The following is an 18,906-nucleotide window of genomic DNA, read 5'->3' as shown; positions in this document are numbered from 1 at the left end:
CACTCCAGGAGTTATACGTATTCACAGATTGTAAAGGCCAGAAGGGGCCACTTTGACCATCTCATCTGAGGGCTTGTCTATACTTACAGTGCCATAGCAGCACTGTGTCAATGTAGACACTACCTACACCCACAGGAGGGGTTCTCCCTTTGGCATAGCTAATCCACCTCCCCCAGAGGCAGTAGCTATGTCGACACGATGACGGAATTCTTCCATCAACCCAGCACCGACTACATGGGGATTTAGGTTAGGTTGGATTTTTCACACCACCCCTGACGATGTCATTAAACCGACCTAATTTTCTAGTGTAGATCACACCTGACCTACTGTACAACCCAGGCCATAGGACTTCCCTGAATTAATTCCCGTGTGAACTAGAGCAAATCTTTTAGAAAAACATCTAATCGTGACTTTAAAAATGCCATTTTAACAAGCTGCTCTGCCCCAGAGAGAATAAAAAGCCATTGTGTTTTGAAACAATGGAACAAGCCCAACAAACCAATGTCTCATTAACGCTAATGCCACTTCTTCTTGCAGTGACTCAAACTTTTTTACTGATGACTCCTTTCACATAGCAAGCCTCTGAGTGCGACCCCCTTATAAATTAAAAACACCTTTTTATATATTTAATACCATTATAAATGCTGGAGGCAAAGCGGGGTTTGGGGTGAAGGTTGACAGTTCATGACCCCCCATGTAATAACCTTGTGACCCCTCAGGGGTCCCAACCCCCAGTTTGAGAACCTCTGTCTTATTGTCAGGACATCTGCTGGCCAATCATAAGATTCTGCTCACTTTCAAAAGATCATTGCAACCCATTGGCAGTAGAAGTGAGGGCAGGGTTAGAAGGCAGGGGGGGGGGCAGGGTTAGTGAGTCCCAGGGGGCGGGGTTACAGAGCAGCATGGGATGGGGATGCCACATTTCCCTTAAAGCCCCAGTTCCTGGAGTCACAAGATTAAGTAAGAAATCGTTGAATATCCCTCCTAGGTCCTATCAAAAAATATTCTAGACCTTACAGCTGCAGGGAAACTCCTGGAAACATGCCTCTCTGAAAAGGTTCTGAAACCAGCCGGCACATGGACAGAACCCAACTTCTTGGACATTTTAAGCCAGTCTCATGGTTGGTGCGGGGACAAAATCAGAGTGAGTTTGCTATAAAACGTGACATTTTTTACCCAGGTGGATTTTGAGTCAATGACAGTAGAAGAGACCTCCCTCTTTGGCACTGCCCATCCACTCCCTCCGGCTTTGCTCTGGCCTCAGAGCCCAGGGAGCTTGACTCAAGGACAGGGCGTCACAACCTTTTCTGTGAGACACGTCAGAGCATTAAACCAGTTTGACAGCTTCTGAAATAGAAGGGGGTGAGGGGGGGGGGGGGAGAAGAGAAGAGATTGCCAAGAGCTGTCTCTGGAATAGAGAAAGCAGCAGCATGAAGGACCTCTTTGCCAGCTGGGCTGGGATTGCAAGAGACCACGACGAGCAATGGAGTTCACATCCTTGACTAGAAAAAGTCTTGGGAGACCAGAGAATTAGCTCAGAACTAACAGGGCAGGCTAGTAGATTATTCTTAACGGGCGATCCCTAGACCAGCTAATTTACAACTGGAGGCAACACGCTCTGTTGGCTAGTGCACAGGGCTTGGGCCAGGACTGCTGGATGCTATTCCCAGCTCTGTCCTTCTCTAGGTTCTTGTTACTCCCCCTGGTATCTGAGCAACTCACAAGATTATAAAGCAGGCATTTAATTTCTCTTGGCCCCAGCCTGCGACGGCTCAGCCAGCTCATGGCCCCTGTCAGTGTGCCACAGTCTCCCAATCTGAAAGTTAGGGATAATGGGACGTGTGTTTCCAAAGTGCTCTCAAACCCTTGCACAAAGCGCTCTATAGGAAATGTGATATATTATCAAAGCTGCCAAGGATTCGACCAGGCTCCTATCAGATTTTATAACCTGCAGCGCAAGTCGTAGCCATGGAAAACACTTGCAAAGCTCTTAATCTCTGCCAGCGGTTCCAAGACTGCTTTATTGCAGAGAGCAAGCTGCAGTAGATGTGCTGGATAGGTTGGGCGGAAGAGCCAGCCTGGCCCAGTGCTCCAGAGCAGGAGCTCTGCATTTACCCCACATCCACAAGAGGCCCAGAGCAGAACAGCTGTACTGGCCAGGGGCCCTGATCTCACTACGATGTGTCAAATCTTTTCTCTAGGCAGGGTCTTGCTGGAGGAGAGGGGAAATAAAATGCCGGATTTGTTTAATCATCTTCTGTATGGAAAAGCCAGTTAAGGAACTTGCTCAAGATCAAGGCCCCTAAGCAGAATGCTCCAATTCTCCGATAACAGCCTAGACAGGGACCAGTGAGTATACGTCAAAGGCTTGGCCTGCCCAAGGCCTGTACTGTTTGCAAATCCCATCTACACTAGAAACCAGAACCGAGCAGTAAACAAAGGTGTGGGGGCAAGTTCAGAGCAGGCAGCTCCATTGCTAGCTGTATCCCCCCCAAACAGAGTCCTAGCAGCCTATCAAGAGCAGCTGAAGGCTACCCCTGAACGTGGTTCCCTTGCCCAGACTGTCCACCTGCCATGTAACAGCCACACAGAGCAGACAAGCTGCCTCACAGGCCTCCGTCCCTTCCTTTGAAGCACCAGACACTGGCAACAGTGAAAGGCAAAGTATCAGACTGACAAGAGCTCTGTCCCTGTGTGGCAGGCGAGATTCTAGATCTTCGGGATTGGGCAGTTCCCAAAATAATGAAAGGTCTAGAACACCTGACCTCTGAGGAAAGGTTAGAAAAACTGGGCATGTTTAGCCTAGAGAAAAGAAGCCTGAGGGGGGACCTGGTAACAGTCTTCAAAGATGTAAGGATGGTTATAAAGAGGACAGTGAGAGATTGTTCTCTGTGTCCACGGAAGGTAGGGCAGAAAGTAATCAGCTTAATCTGCAGCAAAGGAGATTTAGGTTAGATGTTAGGAAAAACTTTGTGAGGACATTTAAGCACTGGAACAGGCTTCCGAGGGAGGTTGAGGAATCGCCATCACTGGAGGGTTTTAAGACCAGGTTAAACAAACACCTGTCAGGGATGGTCTAGAGCAGTGGTCCCCAACCTCTCAGTGTGGCGGGCGCCTGACGAGTAGCCGCCGAAATGCCGGTGAGGAGCAGCAGCATTTCAGCAGCGACGCTTCTTGACATTGCTGCTTCTCGGCGGCATTTCGGCGGCTGCTTGTCTGGCGGCCGCGCTCCTCGGCGACGGGGCGCTCCCTCGTCAGTAGGCGGGCGCACATAGATGCCCCGCCCACGTTGGGGACCACTGGTCTAGAGGTTTACTTGGTCCTGTCTCAGGGAGCTAGACTAGATGACCTCTCGAGGTACCTTCCAGTCCTGTATTTCTAGGATTCTCCTAGCAGATACATGCACACACACCTTGGATAGCAGCAGTAAGAGCTTTGAGCCGTCCCACCTGGTGTACAGAGACAGGAAACTACTTACATGCATCTCCTACTTCTACCCTCAGGATCACACAGCCAGAGCGCCTGACCGCCCCATCCCAGCTCACTTTTACCTTTGCTGGCATTCGCTTATTACAGTCTAGTGCCGATGCCGCATAACCTGGAGACCAAGCTGCCACTCAAAACAGCCTGCCCACCCCAGCAGATTTGCAGTCGGGATCTGGCTCCCAAAGTAGCAGCTTTCCCCCCGGTAACATAACTGGAAATAAGGCACAGAGACTCCCTTGGGCACGATGCTCATTCCAGGAGCCACTGCCTTCCTTCAAAACAGACAGCCCCCAAGAAAGTCACACGAGCCAAGCCTTAAGCCAAACGGCCACTGAGGAGGCTGCAGGGTTTGTGGCAAAGGGCCACTGACGTTGTGTATTGTTAAAGTGACACCCTTTGCAATGTTATTAACGGGACCTTCCCTCCCCCCACTCCCAGGGAAACAAAAATTGAGACTTGTGCTTCCACGTAAAGAAAGCCAGGAAGTGGGATTTGGAAGACAGATAAGACGGGGGATATTTCTGCTTTTTACATCAAAAAGTCAGGCCACATCTGCCTCAGGGGGCTTTATGGAGAACTGGCAGAATAACACTGCAGATACTGAAGTATAAATAGCTGATCAGTCGTTTAAAACGCTGTCTTTTGGGGGATGTTGAATACCTATTTAACTCAAACACCCACGTATATTTGGGAGAAAAGATCTCAACGTTAAAGAGTCAACACTGCAGCAGCCTTCAGTCGAGGTTTGCAAAAGCTCACCCTCTGCCTTTCAGACCTTCAGGGAGTCCTCCAGCAAAGCCAGGGAAGGAAAGCCTTGACGTTTTCAATATTTACGGTGTAACACTGTGACAGAATTACTGAGCTGGCTGGGTGCATGTGTCTGGCACAGACAGACAGCCCCTACAGGATGCACCTATCTCAGGAAGTAACTCTGAAACGTGTGTGCCTCCTGGCTCAGGGAGAGAAGGAAGCTGATTGTACCAGCAGCAGGAAGGTAGCTGCTTCTGTACCCTCTTTCAGTTGTTCTGTTCTGTTACATTGTGCTCACAGCCATGTCATTATTCCGGGTTTCCGCAAGGCTCTGCTGACCCACCAATAAGGAGACTGGAGGTCAGAGGACAGTAAACCTTTCGGGCTTTCTTTCTACATCCCAAAAGGGGCCCTTTATAACGATCCAAGCTTAGGATAGCAGAGGGGCTCATTACGAAGCCAGGCCTTGAGGGACGGACCAGCACACAAGGCTCAAGGGCTGTAGAATAGAATATATATTTTAATTTACACATGTGTCCAACCGGATAGGAAGAAAAAGACTCTTCTATCCTGATAAGGCAACAGTGAACAATGATAAACCTCCAGAGAACAGAATAGGGGAGGAAAAAATAATATACAAATGGGACTAAGTTTAAAAAAGTTGTAAGGAAAAAGATTCCCACCCCCCCGTCTGCCCCAAGCCTCCTCCCCGTTCTTCATTCTCCTCCTGTCTTCACCACTTCTTTTTGTGCTCGTCCATTGACACTCCTCCCGGGCCCAGTGCCACCACCAGCAGCAGGCCTCCTATTACCGACATGGTCTGGAAAAAGTCATACTTTAGGAAGTCGTGGAGAGGCCTGTAGGTGGGGATGTTCCAGAACGCGTTCTGTACCAGATTGATTACGAAGAGCCAGATGACCAGGGTCAGGGCGGCCAGCTTGGTCTTGAAACCAATGGCCACCAAGATGATCAACGCCATGCCAAAGATGTCCTGGAAGATCTGGGATGGGGGGAAATATCAGGAGACATGAGTACCTGCACAGCTCTTTTATGCCAGGAACTGAAAGCACTTCACAAACGGCAAGTCAGCGGCAGAGCCAGCAATGGAACTCGGGTGTTCTGGCTCTCAGTTCCCTGCTCACAGCTAGAGCAATACTTTTCCCCAGAACTGAGAATAAACCCCAAGATCAACAACTCAGTTCCATCTTCCTTCAAACCCAGTTCCGACTAGGGATTCTTCCTACATTGGTCACCTCCCCCGTTTCTCCGCAGCCTCCCATACCTGGCCTAGTCTCCCCATTTTTTGGGTCTTGCTTGTTAGACACTTCAGGGCAGAGGAGCTGGCTGCACATGGAGGGCTTGGAAAGCGAAGGCAGAGGTTCGGACTGGAATGCGGAAGCAGCAGAGATGCAAGACTACGTTATCCTGCCCACTGCACTAGCTCAAGGCAGGGTCAGGTGGGTCGGGAGGTCTGAGGCCTCTGCTCACTCTCCTCGCAACTAACCAGCAGTGGAGTAACCTCCCCGCTCTCCTTCCCCACACACATTCCAAACAAGGCGTGGAACCTGCAACACAGAGCAGCCAACTCGCCTGCCTACACTGCTGCTGTGCATGGGTTACAGGGGAGAATCCAATGGCACTAAGAGTCCCTGAAGCGAAAGGGGAGGACATCACAGGCATAACCACGGAGGGACGTGGCAACACCTTTGCTTCAGGGCTAAGTGCAGGATCCAGCCCCATTGCTGGATGGGCTGCCTGCAGCAGAGAGAGACCCCAGGACAAGGTGACGGGGTATCAGAGGCCACTTACGGTGAAAGCGCTGAGTTCAAAGTGCAGCAGTGTCATGAACATGAGCACAAGCAGGAGCCTCCCCCCCAGCTGCATGTACTGTCGCGGTGAAATGTCATCCACGGTGGGGACGCCGGCGAACATGGACTTCCCTTCAGAGCGGGACTCTGCCAGCAGCAGCAGCAGCCCACCTCCTAGGGCAAGGTTCCTGCAGCAGGGGGAAGCGAAAAGATCAATGGATCATGGAGCTACTGTCTTCTAACGTCAGTGTGATGGCTACCATGCCAGGGACCGAACCGGGCACCTCCAGCTTAAAAGCAAGAGCCCAGTCTCCCTAGCTGGGGCTGTAACAGACTCGTATCCTCTGTGGGTTGGGCACAGAAGGGGACCTGTAGCACACACTCACCAGCGGGTTACACAAGCCCCCACCAAGCCACACTGCTCGCCTCCAGCCCTTACCATCCTGGAATCAAATTGCACTTGGGTTCATTAGTGAAACCTGAACCCTACCAGGAGGGACTAACAGGTGGGGAAACTGAGGCACAGAGTTGCAGTGACTTGACTAAGGTCAGATAGGAAGTCAGTGACAGAGCGCGGTTAAGCACCCAGGAGTCCTCTCCTCCATTTTTCCTGTTCTAATCGCTGGAGTCAGGGATTGCCTTTAGGAGCCAGGCCTTGCCCTCATTTCTTTGTGGCTAAGTAGCACCAATTCCGTTCATCGGTTGTAACTCACCTCATCAGGAATTTGAGATCCCATAAAATACTGTAAGCGACTGTCTGCAAAACAGAAACCACCAGTTTAAACCCTGTGGCCAGGTAACAGGTTCAGCTGCTTGCGGCAGATGATCTCAAGGAGTTGTTCAAAAGTTAAGCCCCATGGAAGATGAGTCAGTTTCAATTTCACGTCACAGAGGGGGGAACTGAAGCACAGAGAGGCCCTGCAGCGAGGCCCCTTGCGCACGGCCCCGCAGGAAGTCAATGGTGAGCACCTCAGAGTCTTCAGCGTATTTATCCTGTGAGGCAGGCCAGGGCTACTATCTCCACTGTGCAGATGGCAAGTCATCTACGTCTCTCTCCGGGCTTCAGTTCCCAAGAGCACAGGTGCCGACTTCCTAATTTCACCAGGGGTGCTCAACCTCCACTCCGCCCCAGGCCCCCACCCCGCCTCTTCCTATCCCCGTCCCCTCCCCCAAGAATGCCCTGCCCTTACTCCACCCCCCACACACTCCACCTCCTCACCCCCAGGGCCTCCTGCACAGGGCTAAACAGCTGATCAGCAGCAGGTGCTGGAGGGGAGCGGAGAGCAGCTGATTGGCAGGGCCTGCTGGCAGGCAGGAGGTACTGGGGGCGAGGGGGAGGAACTGACTGGCAGGGCCACCAGTGGGCACTGAGCACCCACTAATTTTTTTCATGGGTGCTCCAGCCCTGGAGCACCCACGGAGTCAGCGCTTATGCCCAGGAACACACAGGGAGTCTATGGTACAGCAGGGAATTGAACTGGAGTCTCTCCCAAGTCTCATGCTAGTGCTCTATCCACCGCGCCATCTTTAAAAGAGCTAACCGTGGCTTAGCAATCATTAAGATGTCGGCAGACATAACGATCTACAAAGAGAGTTGAAGGGGGGCAGGACACCACGACAGGTGAGAAATTTAGTTTAACAGAATGGGGGGTGATAAGGAGGAACGAAAGTAAGAAAGGGGAAAATGTAGGGTGAATAGCAGGACATTTCCAGATAGTGACCTGTACTAGCAGGCTCCCCCAGGGAAGGGATGGAAACCCCGGGTGCATGTGACATTTACACATTCAACTGGAGAAACCTTTAGAGAATAGAGCGAAGGGCACAATCCTGCCCCAGGGAAGACACAGACTAAGGGATTGTCAACATATGAACATTAATCCCCAGTAAGGGAGGGTGTGAATTTAAAGCAGATTCACTTTTCTTGATTAACTCCATGTGTAGATGCTTTTGTCTCAGAATAAAAGTGCTTTATTCTGAATTAGCGTAATCCACTTTAGAACTGAGAATTCACCCGAACTCTTGAATAGCTACTCCTGATTAAGTCCCCATGTAGACAAACCCTAATAATAGCTCATTGGTCTTTTCCATTCTCTAGCTTTTATGGTTCTACAGCTCACATCATTCCACAGCCACTGGCCATCAGTGCCCACTACTATCAATCCACCAAGCAGCCAGGGGAATCTTTGCTAGCCATGGCATCCAGTACTTCTGTCTGGAGCAGCGTCATGAAGCTAGCCCGTCTCCCACTCACCTGCATGAAGATAATCCCAAACAGGCCAAAACAGGCGTAAGGAACAAACTTCCTGGCTAGGACTAGAATGCACCCAACTGCAACAGAGACACAGAGAATAAAAAAAAAAAGTCAGCATCAGAGCCAATGCAAGTTAACAAAACACAGATGACCCTTTCAATATTCACTCTTCTCTATGAGGGAGTTTGGGGCATTGAACCACCAGCGTAGTACATTCAGGGTGAGATTGTCAAAGCCAATGAGAGAAGACACCCACATGAGTCTGATCAGAATTAGAAGAGGAGCTTCTCCACAGAACAGCCTCAGGGGGACACCTGACTAGATCACTTTAGAGGTCTTTTTCCAGAGGGATGGTGGAAGATCACAGGAGATCAACGTTCTACTCCAGACTCTGCCCTTGACTCACTGTGTGACCATGGAAAAGTCATTTCCCTGTTCTGTGCCTCAGTTCCCCCATCTGCAGAAGAGGGACATACCACCCTAGGGCACATGAAGTTTAACGCTATGAGATCTCAATGTGGAAGGTACCAGAGACAGGCAGAGTGTTGCTATTTCAAGGATTCCAGCTTCTGCAGTGAAATACTGCCTCTGTGCGACGCTCAGCATTTGCAGAGCTGGGGGAGAGGCTGGGGAGGGGCAGGAAAGTCACCTATGTACAAACCAAATGCACAAGCACAAAATGGGGAATAACTGGCTAGGCAGCAGTACTGCAGAAGAAGATCTGGGGGTTACAGAGGATCACAAATTGAATACGGGTCAACTGTGTGATTTTGTTGTGAAAAAGGCAAATATTCTGGGATATGTTAGGAAACATCACATGTTTATTCATAGATTCAAGGACTAGAAGGGACCTCGAGAGGTCTTCAAGTCCAGCCCCCTGCCCTCATGGCGGGACCAAATACTGTCTAGACCCTCCCGGATAGACATTTATCTAACCTACTCTTAAATATCTCCAGAGATGGAGATTCCGCAACCTCCCTAGGCAATTTATTCCAGTGTTTAACTACCCTGACAGTTAGGAACTTTTTCCTAATGTCCAACCTAAACCTCCCTTGCTGCAGTTTAAGCCCATTGCTTCTTGTTCTATCCTTAGAGGCTAAGGTGAACAAGTTTTCTCCCTCCTCCTTATGATACCCTTTTAGATTCCTGAAAACTGCTATCATGTCCCCTCTCAGTCTTCTCTTTTCCAAACTAAAACCCAATTCTTTCAGCCTTCCTTCATAGGTCATGTTCTCAAGACCTTTAATCATTCTTGTTGCTCTTCTCTGGACCCTCTCCAATTTCTCCACATCTTTCTTGAAATGCGGTGCCCAGAACTGGACACACTACTCCAGCTGAGGCCTGACCAGCGCAGAGCGGAAGAATGACTTCTCGTGTCTTGCTCACAACACACCTGTTAATGCATCCCAGAATCATGTTTGCTTTTTTTGCAACAGCATCACACTGTTGACTCATGTTTAGCTTGTGGTCCACTATAATCCCTAGATCCCTTTCTGCCGTACTCCTTCCTAGACAGTCTCTTCCCATTCTGTATGTGTGAAACTGATTGTTCCTTCCTAAGGGGAGCACTTTGCATTTGTCTTTGTTAAACTTCATCCTGTTGACCTCAGACCATTTCTCCAATTTGTCCAGATCATTTTCAATTACCTGTCCTCCAAAGGAGTTGCTATCCCTCCCAGTATGGCATCATCTGCAAATTTAATAAGCGTACTTTCTATGCAAATATCTAAGTTGTTGATGAAGCTTTTGAACAGAGTCAGTCCCAAAACAGACCCCTGCAGAACCCCACTTGTTATACCTTTCCAGGAAGATCGGGAACCAGTTATTTTTTGTGCATAATTCTACATTTGTAAGTTCAACTTCCATGATAAAGAGATTGCACTACAGTACTTGTATCAAGTGAATTGAAAATTTTTTTTTTATTTTTACAGTGCAAAAAATAGTTAGATAAATAGTATTCTATTATTGTTTATCATCATGATTGATCGAGATTAATTTTTTTAATTGCTTGACAGCCCTAATGGGAGGTAATTATTCCATTCGATTTGGCACTGATGAGGCCTCAGCTAGAGTACTCTGTCCATTTTGGGGCACCACACTTTAAGAAAGATGTGGACAAATGTGAGAGTCCAGAGGAGAGTAACAGAAATGGGAAAAGGTTTAGCAAACATGACCTACTAAGAAAGGTTAAAAAAACTGGGCAAGGTTAGACCAGAGAAGGGAAGGCTGGGGGGGCAGCTGATAACAGTCTGCAAATATGTAAAAGGTTGCCAAAGAGGATGGTGATTAATTGTTTTCCATCAGGTTAATTTGCAGCAAGGGAGATTAGGGTAAGATATTAGGAAAAACTTTCTAACTCTAAGGATAGTTAAGTACTGGAGCAACTGAGCGAGGTAGGTTGTGGAATCCATCACTGGGGTGGTCTTGGTTACTTGGCCCTGCCTCAGCATGGAGGGTTTCTGGACTAGATGAACTCTCAAGGTCCTTTCTATGACTCTGTACCCAGGCTCCCTCCCAAACAGCAGCCCAGAAGCTTCACTGCGGTGGGAGGGCTCTTACCCAGCTGTCCAGACATGTTGATTAATACGAATAGTGTGGCCAAGATGATGCCGCTCCCCCACGACATATTGATGTAATCCCGCTGCTCGTTCCATTGAAACCACATCCGTATCCCATCCTCAAGGAAGGTGCTGATCAGACAGAGGTGAGCCAGGTGAGGTAGGTAGCGCTTCGTCACCCGCAAGAACTGGAGGGGGAAGATATGGCCAGAGGAGGAAGAACAAAAGGCAGCATTAGAGAGTCAGAAAACAATGGCCCACAGCAGCTGAAGCAACAAGTTGCTAGGTTACCCAGCTCCAAAAGCGATAGGACTTTGGTCAGAGGAGAATCTGAGGGCACCCTGCACTCTTCCATTAATAAACCTTCACTTCGCCTCTGGGAGGCAGGTATTAGCCCCATATTAGAGATGGGGAAACTGAGGTGAGAGCCGCAACTTGACTCTTCTAAGGTTGTACGAGTCAGCGGCTCCCAGCCCCTGCTCCGACCACTCCACATGCCTTCCCAGAGCCAGGAATAGACCCCACGAGTCCAGACTCCCAGTCCCCTGCTCTACTCACTAGAATACACTCTCCTTTCAAAACTGGGAGTAGGTCCCAAGAGTCCCAACTCCCAGTTTAAATTCTCTGGAAAAACATACAAGGACATCTTTGAAGCAGTAGGACTGCTGTAGGATGCTGCTTTGAAGAGCAGGTGGTTCGCACAGCTCTACGCTGTGCGTGCGTTCTGTAGCTCCACACAGTAGAAGCAGGGGAGGAGGCTGCCTAGTAGCTATTAGTCTAGAAGCATCTTCCACCATTCAAGAGGGGTCCAAGCCAGGTAAGCCAATTCCTTGGAACTGTCTCACATCCCAGTACACCAACCACCCCCTACTGTTTTCAGTATACATTTCCGGGCTACACCTCACATCTCCATTCAGTCCTTAACCCCTTGGAAGACGAGGCACAGCAGGGGATGATGGATCTTGTCCAAGGTTACAATATTAGCTGGTGGCTGTGCTGTGGACACAGTCTGACTCCCAGGGGAAATAAAGCGAAATGTAGTAGGTGTACTGCAGCGGTGCCTCTGCGTCCCAGTCACGGACCCCACTGTGCTACCCGCAGCGCACACACAGTGCAAAAAGATGATCCTTGCCCTAACGAATCTCTAAGTCAGAAAGTTAGACAGTTCAAGGCCGGGGGAACCACCAGATCACCTACTCTGACGTCCTGTAGATCACAGGCCACCCACACCACCCAGCACCTACACACTAAGCCCAACAACCAAAAGTTAAATCAAAGTATTACATCCCACAGCTTCACAGAAACGGAGCTCCCAGTTATCCAAATACCTGAATGTTTCAAATGTCCCCAACTCTTTCAAAAAGTCCTTTGTTTCTTTCAGAATGAAAAAGGCTGGATACATGTAAAGTATGATACTCAACAGCAGCCAATGTTCATTAACACATCCTCTAACAAACTTCGAGGGATACAGATATTCTTATTACTAAGTTTATTAAATACCATGGGTTTTTGGGGGGGGAGGACAACGATGAAAGAAGAGAAGGGGGGAGAGGGAAGGCAAGACCACATCTAACCTCCTCTACACCCTGATTCAGAAGTTTTAAGGAGAAAATCTCTGATTCTATCTACCCATACACTTAACCTTCATCTCCAAGCACCTCAGTATTTTAAATGAGCTCTTTGATCCTGAGAGATGGCAAACTGGCTGGCCTGGAGGCCAAAATACTTGTTCTGTGGCAGTGATAGTGTAGTCCGTTCCCCACACCCCTAAGTAACACACACATAACATACACACCTCTATCACCATTCCTGCTTCAGATGCAGGAACAGTCCTTTAACCAATGTAATAATTTAGTCTGCAAAAGGCTCTCTGTTATCAAATAGGTGCCTTTCCAAGGTGGCACTGAATTACTGGTAGAGTCTGTGAATAAGTCAAAACAATCAAATCAAATTGAAAGTTTATCGAACGTTAAGGCCCTGTCTACACTACAAAAATAACCATGGTTGTGAAAGCACAGGAACCTACAAGGATATGAACAGTATTCTCAAGCATCGTTAAAACACAGCTGTCTTCCATTCATACCAGCTAGATTAAACCATATTCTAACATGGATTGGCTCCAATCATGTTTAAAACATTGCTCTTTTCATAGCATAAGCAGGATTTAAAAGTGCCTGTGTGTATAACACAGGATACCACATGTGCTTTCTAAGGAGCTCGATTTAACTTTAATCTAGATGTATTTCTAGTGTGAGAGGGGACAGTGCCAAAGAAAACTCACTAGATCTACGTGCCAGAACACACTGCTGAGGAAAAAGCAGAATAGCAGGGTGGCAAAAAAGCCAAGTTATTGGGCTCAGTATAGGGGTAACTGAGTTAAATTCTATGCTCTGTGATATACAGAAGGTCAGACTAGATGCTCTAATGGTCCCCTCTGACCTTAGAATCTATGGGCCTATCTCAAATCCTTTAACCATTACTTACATTTCTATAATGCCTTCCTATCCTGAAGGATCCCAAAGCACTAGCTGGCTACGTAGCTTTATGGCCCCCATCTCTGTCAGATTTGAGCAATCAGTTGAGCAGAAATCAGTTTAATCCCCAAATCCCTGTTGTCTGAAACCAGGTTACATCCTCTAAAGTCCATCAGTTATGTTAAGTGTGCTCATACCAAAACCCTGTTTATCAGTAGAGCTCTGCGCGAATATAAAATTTGTATCCGCATCCGCTCTGCATCTGCAAACATGGTGAATGGATATAAAGTGGATATCCGCAGATTTGCAGGGTGAGAGATATAAAATTTGGATCCACATCCATCTGCTTACCCTGACGAGCCATGTGCCAGAGGTTGCTGACCCCTGGTCTAACATAACCTAGCCAAGATTGTAATTTGACCACTTTAGCACGTGTTAAAGGCAGCTTGCGTTGCCTACCCTAGACCTTTCAAAGCCATCTTTGTTAGCATCTGTTTTACATCTTTTTTGACCTCTGGCAAGAGCCAATTGCAATACTGACAGCAATTGTGCAAGTCCTAGTAGGAATTTAGTTGAGACTCGTGAGCACTATGAAGATATTCTGCAATTTTAGCAATCTGCTAAAACGAAGTCAGAACTCTCAGGTTCCACTCCCAGCTCTGCCACTGATTCACTGTATGACCACAGGTAAGACATTTCCCCTCTCTGTGTTACAGTTCCCCCATTTGCAACATGAGGATAACGCCTACCATTCATGGGCTGTGAGGTTCGATTCACTAATCTGTTAGTGAAGTGTGATTATCACAAGGTAATGCTGGATTACTACTGGTGCGGAATGGGACTGAACCAGTGACCTGAAGATTCCCTCTCCCAGTATAACTGACCCCTTGCACACGGTGCTCAGGAGAATAAATTCCCCTGTTCTGGCCTTGGGTTTGTTTATTTTGAGGGAATTGATATCAACTGGAAATAGTCAGGAAAGCAGACATTTTAATCCCATCAGATTCATTACTTCATGGTTCGAGGCACAAAAAGAAAATACCAATTCAAGTCAACGGAGCATCCCATGGTGCACCAGCCCCACTTACTAGACATGTGGGAGGAGTGCAGGGCACTGTCAGGGGTTCTGTGCTCTTTGTCCCCTTCCTCCCCACACTCTTGATTTTTTTTTTTAAACTTTGACCTCACTCCTGCTCCTGTTTTTTCATTTTTTGTCCCCAGAAATCAATTGTGTAGTGGGCTTAGCGGTTCCTCCCCCTGAGTTGGGGGCGGGGAGGGTTTAGATATGGGTGGGCTCCCTTCCTGCCCCAATACTACAAATGGCAGCCTTGCAAACCCCAGGCTGGGTGCCCTGTACACTGTACCCCACTTCCAACCAAGAGATGTGGGTCCCCTTCCTTCTCAATACCACCCCCCCATGGGGGTAGGAGGGGGAGGGGAGACACACATGGTACAGCCCCTCCCCCCACTCTTCTCCCTGGCCCCCCTTCCTACTGCGTGTGGGGGGGCACAGGTGGTACATCCCTCCCCCCAAGCACAAGGAGAAGCAGGTGGTACATACCCCCGTTTCCTACAGGCTCCCCATCCCTTCCCCACAGACGACCCCACGCTTGGGGGGGAAGAAAGAAGCAGCAATTGGTCCGTCCCCCCCCGGGGGGAAGGAGGAGGAAAAGCGGGTGGTATATCCCACCCCCCATTTTATACCCTCCCCATAATGGTACATCCCCCATTGCTTCTCTATGGGGGGCAGTAGGTGGTACAGTCCCTTCCCCAGGGGTAGATGGTAGATCCTCCCTGCTCCATACCCACCCCCTTCACTATGAGAGGAGCAGGTGGTACGTCCCACCCCTCACTATCCTTCAGGGAGATGGTATCTCCCACCCCCTCAACGGCTCCCACGCTGGGATGGACCAAACCATTCGGGGGCGGGAGGGGGCAGGCCAGTCCCAGCTCCCGCTCCTCCCAGCCCCCAGCCCGGACACCTCTCCCCCTCACCTGGTCGGCCAGGTCCTCAGCAGCCCCCATCAAGTCTCCACTGGGCGCCATAGTCGGCTCCGGCCCGGCCTCGCTGTCTCTTCAGGGGCCGAGAGTGGGGAACAGAGAGGGCGTGGCCGACGGCGGGAGTGGGCGTGGCCAGAGCGCAACCAGTCACAGGGAGGTTCCCCGTCCTACCCCACCCCCTCTGGGGGATCACGTGGGCGCCCTCGGCCATGGCTACCGAGGCAGACCCGCTCGTTTCAGCAGCATTGCCTCGATAGCCATGGCGGCCGGTTCCAGCCTTCACCCTTGGGGGCGGGGGAGGAGCCGCGGGCTATCGCCACCTTCCCGCCCTCGGAGGGCTGCGGTGCGGGAGGGGGGAGCCCGCTCACCACGGCGGGCGGGGGAGTGGCCCCGGCCTGGGACTTAGGAGAGCTGGAGCCGGGCCACTGCCCCACGGCGGCCACGGCCAAATCACCTCAATAGCGTCCACAGCGCCTCCACACCGGCCAGTGCGCCCCACACCAGCCACGATGCCCCACACCGGCCATGGCGCCCCACACCGGCCACGGCCAAATCACCTCAATAGCGTCCACAGCTCCTCCACACTGGCCAGTGCGCCCCACACCGGCCAGCACACCCCACACCGGCCAGCACACCCCACACCGGCCACGGCCAAATCACCTCAATAGCGTCCACAGCACCTCCACACCGGCCAGCACACCCCACACCGGCCATGGCGCCCCACACCGGCCAGCACGCCCCACACCGGCCATGGCGCCCCACACCGGCCAGCACACCCCACACCGGCCATGGCCAAATCACCTCAATAGCGTCCACAGCTCCTCCACACCGGCCAGTGCGCCCCACACCAGCCACGATGCCCCACACCGGCCAGCACACCCCACACCAGCCACGATACCCCACACCGGCCAGCACACCCCACACCAGCCACGATACCCCACACCGGCCAGCACACCCCACACCAGCCAGCGCGCCCCACGGCGGCCACGGCGCCTAGGGTGACCAGACAGCAAGTGTGAAAAATTGGGACGGGGTGGGGGGTAATAGGAGCTTATATAAGAAAAAGTCCCAAATATCAGGGGTCGGGACTGTCCCTATAAAATTGGGACATCTGGTCACCCTAAGCGCATGCCACGCTGGCCACGGCGCCCCATGCTGGCCAGCGCACCCTACACCAGCCAAGGCCAAATCACCTCAATAGTGTCCACGGCGCCTCACACCCAGCCACGTTGCCCCACACCTGGCCAAGGCACCCCACACACAGCGCCCCACACCCAATCAAGACCAAATCGCCTCACAAGCAGCCATGGCGCCACATGCATGGGGCCTCATGTCTGGCCACAGTGATGCCGCCTCATGCCTGGTCACCAGCACAGCACTCCACACCCAGCCATGGCCACAGTGCCCCACACGCAGCAATAGCACCTCACGCCTGGCCACAGCAACACCACCTCATGCCTAGCCACAGCCACAGTGCCCCACACCCAGCCACAGCACCTCATGCCTGGCCACGGCGACACCACCTCACACCAAGCCCTGGCCACAGTGCCCCACACCCAGCCACAGGACCTCACGTCTGGCCACAGCGACACCACCTCATGCCTAGCCACGGCCACAGTGCCCCACAGCACCTCACGCCTGGCCACGGCGACACCGCCTCACACCTAACCATGGCCACAGTGCCCCACACCCAGCCACAGCACCTCATGCCTGGCCACGGTGACACCCCCTCACTCCCAGCCATGGCCACAGTGCCCCACGCCCAGCCACAATGACAGCTCCTCATGCCCAGCTATAGCACCTCATGCCCAAGGCCTCATGCTTGGCCATGGCAATGCTGCCTCGTGCCCGGCCACAGCCACATCACCTCACACCCAGCCAGGGTGCCTCACACCAGACCACAGTATCTCACACCCAGACACGGCATCTCATGCCCAGGCATGGCAATGGCACCTCACATCCAGACAAGGCATCAGTTCTTCAAATGGCACCATGGGGCTCGCACCTTGCACTCAGCCACAGCGACAGCGCCTCGCACCCAGCCAGGGCAACGATGCTTCAGACAATGCCATGGCAACATGACTCAACTGACGGATATGACGGTGCCGTGTGTAACCGTGACAGGGGATCCTCTATATCCTGCTAAAGAGGAGCAGATTGATGTTGATAAAGTACAGGTAGGAACTGAAGAGAAACAGTCAAATGAAAAAGAGTCCTTTAAAGTTACCTCACATGAAGGCAGACAACTAAATGCTGACAAATGTTATAAGTGCTTGTATACAAATGCAAGAAGTCTAAATACTAAGATGGCTGAACTTGAGGGCCTGGTAATAAATTATGATATTGATATAACAGGCATCACAGACACTTGGTGGAATGATGATAATCAATGGGATACAGGAATGCCAGGGTACAGAATATATAGGAATGACAGAATAGGTTGCACTTGTGAGGAAGTGGCAATATATGTGAAAGAAAGCATAGAGTCAAGTATAGTAAAAATCTTAAATAAATCAAACAGTACCACAGAATCTCTATGGGTAGAAATTAAATGCTTGAATAATAAGAGTATAGCACTAGGAATATACTACAGACCACCTGATCAGGATGGTGACGATTGTGAAATTCTTAGGGAGATTACAGAGACTACAAAAACAGAAATCCCAGTAATAATGGGGGATTTCAACTATTTCCATATTGACTGGGAATACTCAACGAAGACAAGGCTATTGTGGAGAAGCTAAATTAATTATTTGCATCAGTCTTCACTACAAAGGATGTGTGGGAGATTCCCACACCTGAGCCATTCTTTTTAGGTGACAAATCTGAGGACCTGTCCCAGACTGAGGTGTCAATAAAAGAAGGTTTTGGAACAAATTGATAAACAGTGAAAAGTCATCAAGACCAAGTGGTATTCATTGAAGAGTTCTGAAATATTAAATTGCAGAACTACTAACTCTGATATGTAACTTATTGCTTAAATCAGCCTCTATACCAGATGCCTGGTGGATAGCTAATGTAACTCCGATTTTTGAGAAAGGCTCCAGAGGCAGTCCTGGCAATTACAGGCCGGTGAGCCTAATTTACCAGGCAAGTTGGTTGAAACTATAGTAAAGAATAGAATTATCAGACACACAGATGAACACAATGTGTGGGGAAGAGTCAATACAGCTTTTGTTGAGAAAAGAGAAATCATGCTTCACCAATCTATTAGAATTCTCTGAGGGAGTCAACAAATGTGGTCAAGGGTGATCCAATGAATACAGTGTACTTGGACTTTCAGAAAGCCTTTGACAAGGTCCTTCGCCAAAGGCTCTTAAGCAAAGTAAGCAGTCATGAGATAAAAAGAAAGGTTCTCATGGATCAGTAACTGGTTACAAGATAGGAAACAAATGGTAGGAATATATGGCTAGTTTTCAGAATGGAGAGAGTTAAATAGTGGAGTCTCCAAAAGATCTATACTGGGACCACTGCTGTTCAACATATGCATAAATGATCTGGAAAGAGGTAAACAGTGAGGTGGCAAAGTTTGCAGATGATACAAAATTACCCAAGATAGTTAAGTCTAAAGCTGACTC

General features: G+C 50.0%; 1 protein-coding gene across 1 annotated transcript; it reads right to left on the bottom strand.

Moving 5' to 3' along the window:
* Positions 1–4,729: 4,729 nt before the first annotated feature.
* Positions 4,730–15,473, bottom strand: LOC120390842 (surfeit locus protein 4-like). The gene is made up of 6 exons (XM_039513761.1): positions 15,323–15,473; positions 10,855–11,041; positions 8,296–8,372; positions 6,758–6,801; positions 6,046–6,232; positions 4,730–5,236 (listed from the first exon to the last, which is right to left on the bottom strand). Exons 1-6 carry the CDS (start codon positions 15,371–15,373, stop codon positions 4,970–4,972), a joined length of 813 nt encoding a protein of 270 aa, XP_039369695.1. The 5' UTR covers positions 15,374–15,473; the 3' UTR covers positions 4,730–4,969.
* Between the last annotated feature and the right edge of the window lie 3,433 nt (positions 15,474–18,906).

The sequence above is a fragment of the Mauremys reevesii genome, linkage group 25, assembly GCF_016161935.1.
Source record: "Mauremys reevesii isolate NIE-2019 linkage group 25, ASM1616193v1, whole genome shotgun sequence".
In the NCBI taxonomy this organism is placed as follows: domain Eukaryota; kingdom Metazoa; phylum Chordata; order Testudines; family Geoemydidae; genus Mauremys; species Mauremys reevesii.
The sequence above is the reverse complement of the archived record's forward strand: the minus strand, read 5'-3'. Positions and strand labels throughout refer to the sequence as shown.